The sequence below is a fragment of the Sinocyclocheilus rhinocerous genome, unplaced genomic scaffold (assembly GCF_001515625.1).
Source record: "Sinocyclocheilus rhinocerous isolate Xijiao unplaced genomic scaffold, SAMN03320098_v1.1 scaffold216, whole genome shotgun sequence".
Taxonomy (NCBI): domain Eukaryota; kingdom Metazoa; phylum Chordata; class Actinopteri; order Cypriniformes; family Cyprinidae; genus Sinocyclocheilus; species Sinocyclocheilus rhinocerous.
In genome coordinates this window covers 573,334-584,951 of record NW_015661078.1, presented here as the reverse complement: position 1 = coordinate 584,951, position 11,618 = coordinate 573,334, and the positions used below count along the sequence as shown (strand labels likewise).

The following is an 11,618-nucleotide window of genomic DNA, read 5'->3' as shown; positions in this document are numbered from 1 at the left end:
ACACACACACACACACACACACACACACACACACACACACACACACACACACACATACACACACACACACATCAGTGCAGACACAGGCCGGCGTTGTGTGACCTTGTTGGCAGTTTAGACAGGATCAGAGGTGCATTACAGGCCTTGCTCTCTTGTCTTTTTTTTCCTCTCTATTTTGTGAACTCAATGGATTCTTTTGTTTGTTGCTTTCTTCCCTTCTACCTCTGCCTGCCCTGCAGACGCTCGAATTCTTCACTCCTGATTGATGAAATTAGGTTATATAAGTAACTGGAATTAGATCAAATGTGCGTCCAGCACTGTAAAGAATGTCATTGCACTGGGCTGAACTCCAGAGTCCAGCCTCTTCCTGAATGCAGCACATGCCATTCGTTTAATTACGCCTCTTTCTTAGTCATAATGTCATTCATCACTGAGCACGATAGAACAGGACATGCGTTTCAACTTGTATAATGTTGGGTGTAGTTTGGGGAATTATTCTGTTTTTTTGTTTGTTTTTTTCAAAACAATTGTTCATGCTTTGCTTGTTTAATCTTGTGATTTGTACTATGTAATTTGATATTGATCAGACTTCTTAAATAATTGTAATTACGGCTGGTTATTAGGTTTCAGTTTCAGCTTAAGCCCCCCAGGCTAGTTTTGCAGTTTTCTGAGATGTTTGTTTTTACAGCTGTGCATGTGAAATATATATATATTTCTGGTTCTGGCATGAAACTCTAGATGGCGCAGTCCGATAGGTCTAACTCAATCTGACCTAATGACATCATCACATGGCATAGCTGATTGGTTCTCTCCTGTATCGGTAGCCAATGAGCTCGCTGCTCAACATTCAATATATGACTAGTGCTTGCAGTAGCAGTTGCAGCTTGCTTTCAGAAACCCTCCACCTTCCCCAGCTCCACCTGTATAGATCTGCTACGAGGTGATTCATGTATGCTATATGGGGGTTATTTCATGTATGTTATATTTGCAGCAGCAATATTTCTTACATGCTCACAGCAGCATGTTGTGGATGTATTGGCAGTAGCAAGTCTCAGTACTTGCTCTGCCGCAGCAGCAGCGTAGCAGATCTATTCCGCCAAGACCAAATACATTAACATTGTCATGTACATTACCATGCCAATCCCTCCAAGAGTTGTCATGACAGAAATATATATATATTTAGGTCTGAGTCTGAGACTTAAAAATTAAAATATGTGGCATATTTACTTACTGTATATAATTATGAGGCCTTCCTTTGACAGGCGGCAGGACGACAGTCTCGTCAGGCAGAGGAGGAGGCGCTTGAAGGGGTGTGGGGACCATGGAGCGAGTGGGTGGAGTGTTCTCAGAGCTGTGGAGTGGGCGTGTCCGAGAGGCGGAGACAGTGTATGCCGCCGCCCCAAACCCCGCCTCTTATGTGGAACAGACCGGCTTACCTTCCACCGGGTGTCCCGAACAACACCCCTGTGATCTCTGCGGTCAGACCCTACTACATCTCCTTACTTTCCCCCGCCTCTTCCAGCCAATCCCAATCCTGGCTTACCGCTCTACCGAAACGAAGCCGGCGGTGCTGGGCCAGTGCAGTTCGGCCCACCCAATCAAGAGACAGCTTCAGTCTACCGTTCACCTTCCTCATCAGCTTCACTTCCCTACGGGAGAGTTCCCGCACGGTCGCCCAATCACGGCAGAGTTGTAGGCAGTGGGAGCAGGAGGTCGGTTTCCAACAACAGGGATCCAGCGTCTATAAGAAGGTGAGCTGGACTGGTTGCCTTTAGGGAGGACCTATCTGTTCACATGAGCATAGCTCATTCATAGCTAGGGTTGCATGATATATATATTGCAATATGTCCAACAAAAGGTGATTTAAACAAATATATAATCTGAATGTGCTGCGTGCTTCCTAGTGAAGTGCCCGTGAAGGTCATGATACAGGGCTTTTAGTGGCCAGATTTGGTAATGTTTTTGAAATCTCTTCTGTTCACCAAGACAATTCAGAAATTTTGTGAAGCATTATTAGAATTTTAAAAAATTGCTGTGATCAAAGCTGAATTTTCAGCATCATTATTGCAGTCTTCAGTGTCACATGATCTTCAGAAATCATTCTAATATGCTGATTTGCTGCTCAACAAACATTTCTGATTATTATCAATGTTGAAAACAGTTGTGCTGCACAATATTTTTGTGGAAACTGTGATGCATTTTATTTTTCAGGATTTTTTTGATGAATAGGCAGTTCAAAAGAACAGCATTTATTTGAAATAGTGGTTTTCACACACCCTTTTTCAACATCAGCTTTAATGGGATTTTTATTCCTTTTGGCTTTGATATTTTGATGTCTAACATGTTCATCTTTGCACAGTTCTATTCAAAAATACTATATTTGTCCAACAGGCCTGTTTCCAGCATACTCATACATGTTATTCTCTCTCCCTGTCACACCAGGTCTAGTTCTTCTATTCGTCCTGGACAGTTTGGGTATGGCAGGGTGCCGTTCTCTCTTCCCTTACACAGACAAAACCGTCATGCGCGACACACACGCCGCCACAACACCACCATCACAGACAGTCTCGAGGCTCTCAGTGTGAACTCCAGCACACATGTGGACAAAACACAGGGAGAAGAGGGACTAGTTATTACAGACACTATTAATAGAGAACGAAAAGAGAAGGAAAAGGAGACGGAGGCAGCAGACGTGGAGAGTGATGTGGCAGCCGAGAGAACAAGTGATGGAGAGCCGCACAGACGCGTGGAGAGAGTGCGGGAACACGAGCGAATCTCACATTCACAGCCCCTGACCCAGAGACACGTGGCCCGCGACAGACGCATCGACGGCCGCTCTTCTCGCCAAGTCCCACACTCCTACACGCACTCTATCCACCGATCGCACACTCCCAGAGAGCCTCCTCCCTACGGCCTCCAGACTCCCACAAACCCAAACCCTGAGCCCTGGGTCCTGCAGAACGCTGCCCAGCCCTCCAGAAACGAAGCCGAGAGGGACCGGAGGCCTCCAGCGGCCGCCAACGACTACAGATGCTCTGGACCGGACAGAGAGTACCGCAGGTGCAGCCTACAGGTGAGTCCAGGAATATGTTAGAATAAGAAATGCAGCATCTGGGCTTTTGATTTCTGTTGCTGGTGGTTCTTTTTTAACGTTAAAGGGTTAGTTCACCCAAAAATGAAAATTAGTCCATAAATTACTCACCCTCAAGTCATAGGTGTATATGACTTTCTTCTTTCAGACGAATCCAGTCGGAGTTATATTAAAAATTGTCTTTGATCTTTCAGACATTCTTCTTTACAAATCCTCGTTTTGTACTTCTAATAAGTGACCGTTGTTTTGTTTTGATCTCTCCCCTGCGCTTCCGCGTGCGTCACTTCTGAGCAGCGCATGCACAAAGCCGACCTCCATACGTCATCCGCCCGGAACTGCTTCCATGTACAACAGTGAGTGCAAGCTACATTAAAGTGATTATTACGTTTTGAATTCATCAAATGTAAGCTACCGGCATTTTGAGAGTCAAAAAAGCATTTCAGGCAACACAAAATTAATACCCATGGCTCCTGACGATATATTGAGGCCTTATAAAGTGAAACGTTTGGTTTGTGCAAGAAGCTGAACATTATTTTCGACATTATGACCTGTAATGCCTCAGGCAAACGGGGAAATCTGATTATTTTCCGAGAACTGGTTCTTTCACACAGTTTGTTTCAATTAATAGGTTCAAATAACCGATTCACCAGTTGGTTTACATAATCACGTGACGTATACACAATTATATTGTTATATTATGCAATAAAGATGTGAAATGCAGATGACTAAAGCATATAAAGCATGCTTGTATCACCGGCTCATCTCGTCTTCGGTCTGAGTCGGCGGAACTGGAGCGTTGAATGAGTTCATTTATCATACGATCATATACGCTGGTGTTTTGACCAGTTCAAAAGAATGATTCGTTCGTGAATCGGACATCACTCTCTGGACCGTTTGCCCAAGGCTCTGGATTACAAGTCATAATGTTGTAAATAATGTTCAGTTTCTTGCACAGACTGATCGTTTCTCTTCATAAGACCTCAATATATTGTCAGGAGCCATGAGTGTTAATTTTGTCTTGCTTGTTTATGCTTTATGCTTTTTTTACTCAATTCTGCATTCTATGAATCACCAAGGACCACAGTTTCAGCTAAAAATCTTCTTTACTGTTACACTAAAAGCCACCTACGTCTTGGATGGCCTGAGGTTGTGTAAATTAACAGCACATTTTCATTTTTGGGTGAACTGTCCCTGTAAATATGCTGGCTGGTCTAGAGTGACACCGTTTCACTTGCACTGATTATGGCTAAATGTTCCCATTGGAAAGTCCCATATTACATCACTCGAGAAGCTCTTTTATATCAGCTCTTTATATCAACCTCCCAGATTTAACCACAGTTTGGTGAAAGTGCTTCCACTAGTAATTACCGCTGATTTTCTGAAAGATTTCATCACACTTTCATCCCAAAGTGTGTTCTTCATGTCAAAGGGATGGATTTCACCTTATTCCAGGAGCCGGTTCTCCATCCATCTCTCCTCTCCGTCTCTCAGAAACTCCACAACAGTCTTTTCCTTCAACTTGCTTATTCTTTGCAAATCGTAAATCACGCAGTTCCCTTTAATCCAGCTTTCCAGGATCAGCCTGAGCGGTAGTTATATTATACATCTCCGAGCCGCTCCAGCGGCCCAGGGCAGCATGTGAGCTCTCAAAGATACACCTAAACCTGCAGCAGTGTTTGTGTTACCAGGACACGTCGGTCTTGTGAGTCGTGAACAAGTGCTGAAATCTGAAAGAGGGCTCTGGTAGCAGGTTTGCTTCAGCTGTGATTGTTTTCTGTGTTTATCTGTGTCTGGTTGTATGAAAATGAAGGAATAATTCACCCAATATGACATCTTTGTCACCACTGACCCACCCTCATGTCACTCCAAGCCACTATTATTTTCATATGCGCACGAAATATGGAATGCTTTTATGGTGCTTTCTGGTTCCCATCCACTTTTCCTGTATGGAAAAGAGCATCTCTGACATATTGAGGAAAGACACAATGGAGAAGAGAAAATGTCATTTCTGGATGAATTATCCTTTGTGAAAAATTTCTGATGTGTATTTGCAGATAAAATAATATTAATGAAATAAAAGGCGACTTAAGTGCACTAAAGTGTGACTTTTTAAAGTGAGCTTTTAAAAAGTGAGCTTTGAAATAATATCATATTAAAAGTTATATTTAAAGTACATTTTAAATCATTATAATAATAATAATCTTGTGTCTTGCTATAAAAAAATTACACTTATTGTGTTGACTAACATACTAAAGCACGAAAAGTACCTGATCATTTTAACTGTAGTGTGTTGATTGATATTACATTTAAAGTCAATATATTTTACATGTACTAAACTGCAACTTCATCATTATAAATGTGTAATTACAAATATATTTAAATAGGCTACATGACATTCAAGTTTGAATAGAAATGACATTAAAGTATATTTTACTTTATCATAAATGCTTGTCAGTACATTCAGCAGTAACACTTTAACCATATTTCAAAGAATAGAATTATGAAATTACATATAATGATGTACTTAAGTGCTACTTAAGTGAGTCAAAAAGCATTCTAAAGTTCAGCTAATTGCATTTTATATAAATTTAAACCATAATTAATTTATTTAATTGCAATTATGAAGTATCTGAAAACATGACATTCAGCTCACAATTTAGCATATTCTTTTAAAGTACATTATTGAGTACTCTGTTTGAAAGTATGCTAAAATGCACTTCTTTTTCACAAGAGATTTAAGCAGCTGTGTCTATGGGCCAAAAACCCCTGAGGCAAGGGATTCCTTCAGATGCATTACAACATATCTTGTCTCTCGCCCTTACCTAAGCGTTTATGCTAAACATTTCACAATAGTTTCTGTCATAACACAGCATTGGTGTTGTTATTGCTGTAGTTACAACATCTCTCACTCCTTGTGTTCACTGCAAGTGAGATCTGCAATGTAACACAATGGAGCTAGATTATAATTGCTGTGTAAAAGCTCTTTGCAAGCAACATATACGTCACAAGTGATCAGTCTCATGACACAGTCAGCCATTGCCTTAGATTTCTACTAATTCCTTAAGGTTTTTTTACGGTGGTTGCTAAGAGTTTTTCAGCAACACATAACCGAGTACCTGGGTTTGTAGCCAGGCATTGAAATGCCACAGATGGAGGTGGAACCCGGGAAAAGTTATCATTAGCCCCGTTGAGGGCTGTTTGGCTATACATAGCAGTGTGTGTGTCTTTATCATTAGGGTTTGGAGTGTGTGTTGAGGGGACGGTGAGATTACTGGGCACAGAAAGACAAACTCACATGTTTTGACTGCAAGTGGAGCTTCTGAACTCTTGAGAGAACTGGATGACCATCCTTTGCTCTCGCTTTCTCTCTCGTACACACTTTGTTGTTTTTCCTTAATATTATAGATTTAACTATGATTAGACTCAAGAAAATAGATATAGAAATATTTAAATAAATATTTAAGGAATGGCCTGATAGAAGGAAGAAGTTCATTTTAAAAATACCTTTTTTACAGCTGTTTCCACTTTGTCAGCACAGTCAGATTTTTATGAAAACATTTGTGCACTCACGAAGATGATGAAGGTAAAATAATCTGTAATTATCTACACAGAAGGTTAATCCACAAGAGGAAGGCTTAGCACACGTGAAAACATAGACGAGACCCGACAAACTAAACTGAACAGTCAGGAACTTAAGTACACAGACAAATGAAGATAATTAACAAGACACACCTGAACATAATGATATAATCAACACCATGGGAAACTAGGTCAAAACAGGGAAACAAGAGGAAAGACAACAAACTAAAAGTCCATGATGGTGACACACATAGGGCTTTCAATACTGTATAGCAAGTCTATTAAATCAAATATAGTAAATATAGCCAATCAAAACTGCTTGATTGCTTGTATCATTGCAAAATGTAAACTCTATTATCACTCAGCTCTAATCTGCTAGATGTGCCTATAAGACATAATATATTATAAACATTATCATCATGATTTTCTGTATAGCTTTGCTTTGAAACAATGTGTATTGTGAAAAGTACTATACAAATATTTTATAATCATTTAACTTGACTCGAGAAAGTCATATTGACTTATTTGAATGATATATTTATATTAGATCTACATATTATGGGGCCGCTCACACAGAATGTGTTTTTGCATTGCACTACATTGATTTTCCATTGTTTTTCTATGTAAACATGCACTGGATGGACGTGTTTGACCGTGGTGATTTTGCAAGTTAAAAGCTGTTAAACTTTAAAAATGCATTTTGAGACCTCATGTTTTATCCCCATTGCACTGCCCAAGTTGTGCGTTTTCAAAGCAAAAACACATTCTTATGTCAATGGCCCCTATTTTTAATGGAAAGAAAACGGCATCTAACCCACTGTAGGTGAAAACCTCTGAACAGATGCACAGAGTCACCTAAAACTATTTCTTTGTGCATGAACGTTGATTTCTTTCAGTTCTGCAAGCAGTTTTGTTCTCCGTGATCAGTGTAAATATCTTGTTCTGGATGTGTAAACTAGACTGTGTGTGTTTTATTATGGGTTAGATATCTCAGGAATGTTATTGGTTGTACAACATTCTATTTGGAGGAATGATAAACTGTAGTTATGTGTACTTTTTCATTTGTGTGTGTGTGTGTGTGTGTGTGTGTGTGTGAGCAGCGGGCACTGAGAGAAGAGGAGGAGAGGAAGTGAAACAGAGGAGTGGAGCGAAGGGGCTTTCTGGGGGTGTGACACAGTGACGCTCTAGCGCAATGAAAGACGCCACTGTTTAAAACACACACACACACACACACACACACACACACACAGCCTCCAGAAATAGAGAGGGCAGAATAAACAGATAGAGGGAATGAGAGGCCTGGAGTGAAGTAATAAAGCAGAGATGAGGAAGGAAGGAAGAGTTTTGCTGAGAGAGGGAATGGAAAGAAAAAGAGAAGAAAGGAATGAGAAAGAAGAGCTAAAAAAAGAAAGACGGGCAGTGAAAGGTCTTTCTGTGTGAAGTCACTGAGCGAAGGGTGGGTTCTGCACTCGCTAAATAAACATTTACATTACCGTGTCAAAGGCTAAATCTCTTCACAATGGCCTTTCAGAAACAAAAGAGAGAATTCATCTCAAATTTACCATATGATTCAAATGCCGACTGAAAAAAAATGGAGTGATTTGATCACGTGATCTGAAAATATGTGATTATTATCATGCAAGAACAACAACAACAAAAAACAGACATACCAACATATTATCCTAATTGTTAATTTGAAAATTAAATTTAAAGCGGTATTTCACCCAAAAATGCTAATTCTGTCATCATTGACTTACCATTTATGTCAACACAAATCTGTATGACTTGATCTGTTTCGCAGAAATTCACGACTCCTGTTTTTCATCAGAAGTCCTCATTTGCTTGAAACACAAGCAGAACAAATCTCTATGCAAACTGTCACATGATGAAGAATGTCTTGTGGTAATGTAACATGTTGCATCATGCAACAATTTATGTAACGCAATACATATAAAAACAACAACAACAACAACTGTGTTTCATGAATGAGGCCCAATGAAAGTCAGTGGATACTAGTGTTAATTAAATTATTAATTAAAAAGCATTATAACAGTAGTTCATACAACTGGTGTGCTGTATTGTTTGCACGGGGAAAAAGACTAAAAAAAAAATTTGTTCACCCGTAAATGAAAATGTCCTCACCATCAGGTCATCCGAGATGTAGATGAGTTTGTTTCTTCATCAGGTTTGTAGAAATGTAGCATTGCATCAGTGTCTCAGCAATGGATGCTCTGCAGTGAATGGGTGCCGTCAGAATGAGAGTCCAAACAGCTGATAAAAACATCACAATAATCCACAAGTAATCCACAGCACTCCAGTCCATCAGTTAACATCTGGAGAAGACAAAAGCTGTGTGTTTAATCCATAATTCAGCTTCCTCCAGTGAAAAAGTGATCTGGTCTGAATCAGGAGAGAAATCTGCACAGATCAAGCACCGTTTACAAGCCAAAACAAATATGTGGCTGGATTTTGATGTGACAGACCACAAGAGATGGACTTTTTCACTGGAGGAAGCATTATTATGGATTATGCACTTGTATCTTAGCCAGAAGCAATGGTTTAAAAACCTCTTAATGATGGATTTGTTTCTTACAAACAAGCAGCTTTTGGCTTCACAGCCATGCACTGCAGAGGATCCAGTGCTGAGCAAGTGATGCACATTTCTCCAAATCTGATGAAGAAACAAACTCATCTACATCACTGATGACCTGAGGGTGAGAACATTTTCAGCAAATTTTCATTTATGGGTGAACTATTCCTTTAAGTTGCTATTTGCGAAAAAAGAAAAATAGATTAACTGGAAAAGAGCAACATCAACATTTTGTTAAACATCTCTTTTAGTGTTGCATTGAGCCATACAGGTTTTGCGTGACATGACAGTGAGTAAATGACAGAATTTGTATTTTTGGGTGAACTAGTCCTTTAACAACAGCTGAAAATTTCTATTTCATCTGACGTGTCCCTTTCCAATCAGTGTCCTTATGCTGAAGGCGATGTTTTCAGATTGAAATGCATTACAGATGCTGCTAAATTCCTCCGTTTTAAAGGGTTGGAGAGAGTTTTGTTTGTGGGGATTTAAAGAATTTAGGCCATAATGCTGATAATGAGACAAAACATCAGGAATTTGGCTGGAAATGAGCTCAAATCTCAGCTGGGACTGAAATCGGACAGCTGTCCATCACCTGTGCAAACCAACCACCGCAAATGACTCAATTGTGTTTACATTGCATTTCATGAAATAACTCTCAGCATTTATTCTCTTCAGGTCGAGTTTGTAAAGGCCCACTGTTTAACAGCTGCTCTGCCCTTCCCTCCTCTCCTCTCTTTTTGTGCACTTTATCCTTCCTCAGACTAACCCTGTTTAACACACACATCCGCACAGGATTTACTATGCATTAACTTTAAATACACAGACACAAACTCAGAGATGCACATTTGGACACAAAGACAGACGTGTATAGCTCACATTCTTTCGATGCTGCACAAATGAACCCCACATGCTCAAACCCTCTCACATACTGTACACACAGGGCTTGTGTGTAATCTAGTTAGTAGTGTTTGCTTAGTCAAGCATCACTTTTACTATTAATATTGCTCTTATTTGTACCGCTCAAGCCTCCTAGGCTAAGAATTCAGCTTTGTTGTGTAACTCGTCCTGCACTATTTGTACATCTGATTGTACGTCAGATTTTGGGGCTCTTTTGACTTAAGCCAGTAAGTAACCACTGAGCAATCATCACAATGACCTGGCGACCACAACACCTGAACATTAGCTGTGAGTTTTGTGCATATCCTGCAGTGTGAAATGCTATACATCTTAAGCTGTTTTAAACAGCATTGTAACCCTATTAAGCCTACTGTACATGCACATTTCTGATTTTTATCAAGTAAATGTAAGAATAACTGTAGTAATATTTCCAGATGAACACTTGCTGGACTGAAGCAGCTCAGCTTTACTTGATTCTCCATCAATCATGTTTTAGAAAAATCAGTGCGTCTCATCAGGATCTTTTGAGGAGCGTTTATTTCTTCATCTCTCAATCATCACTGGATTGCATTGCATTATATGTTTGGATCATTTAAATCTCATCTTACTGAGACACATTATTGGAGATATAGAGCGACGACTGATATTTATATCATTTTATGTAAGGATCATCATATAAACATCAGCATCTGCACCAAATTGCATATTTTTGCTCAGTTTGAACTGTTTTTTCCTCCATATTCTACAGACTGTGAGCCATAAAAGCCTGATGGATCAAATATGATACTAAAAAAACACATATGCAAACTTAAAGTGTTTATTAAAGTGTTACTATTTAAAGTGTCAGTCTTTAAAGGGTTAAAATCACACCGTAGGACCATTTAAATTAGCTATTTAAAAGTGAAATGTGAATAAAAGTTGTACAAAAGTTTAAAGAAACAGTGACCAGTACATGACCCAAGATATTCACATTAACCTATATGCTTATATAAATTTTTACCTAAAATCTTGAAGTTGATTGAAAAAGCTCCTGGATCTGTTATGCATCAACTTTCCTTTTGCAGACGCACATGGAGCAGCACACAGGAACGTCTTTGTGTGCACATTTCATCTGTGTCTATTCAGGTGTTTTTAGGTTCTTGTTTTCTCAAGCACCTCTCTTGAAGAGTGTGTGTGCGTGTTTCAGCATGCCGCTTTGTTAAGTGTTTACACTGACCAACTGCTTTTGTCAGCTGGACACAGAGTAATACAAAAGAATGAGGTATTCAGAGAGAAAGAGAAAAGATGTATGTGGAGAAAGTGTGTGTGTGTGTGTGTGTGTGTGTGTGTGTGTGTGTGTGTGGCAGCTGTTGGGTTGTTACTGTTCACAACTCGTGTGAGAAAATCTTGAGTTCTCGCCATATTCATCCGCCGTGGATGCATCTGAGCCAGCCATACATTCATTCATGTGTGTGTGTGTGT

General features: G+C 39.7%; 1 protein-coding gene across 1 annotated transcript in view; it reads left to right on the top strand.

Moving 5' to 3' along the window:
* LOC107726242 (thrombospondin type-1 domain-containing protein 4-like) overlaps positions 1–11,618 on the top strand; it is a 50,655-nt gene that overhangs the window by 3,797 nt on the left and 35,240 nt on the right. Inside the window, 3 exon segments of the mRNA XM_016535764.1 lie at positions 1,263–1,492; positions 1,494–1,751; positions 2,443–3,073. Of these exon segments, the coding sequence (XP_016391250.1) occupies positions 1,263–1,492; positions 1,494–1,751; positions 2,443–3,073 (1,119 nt within the window).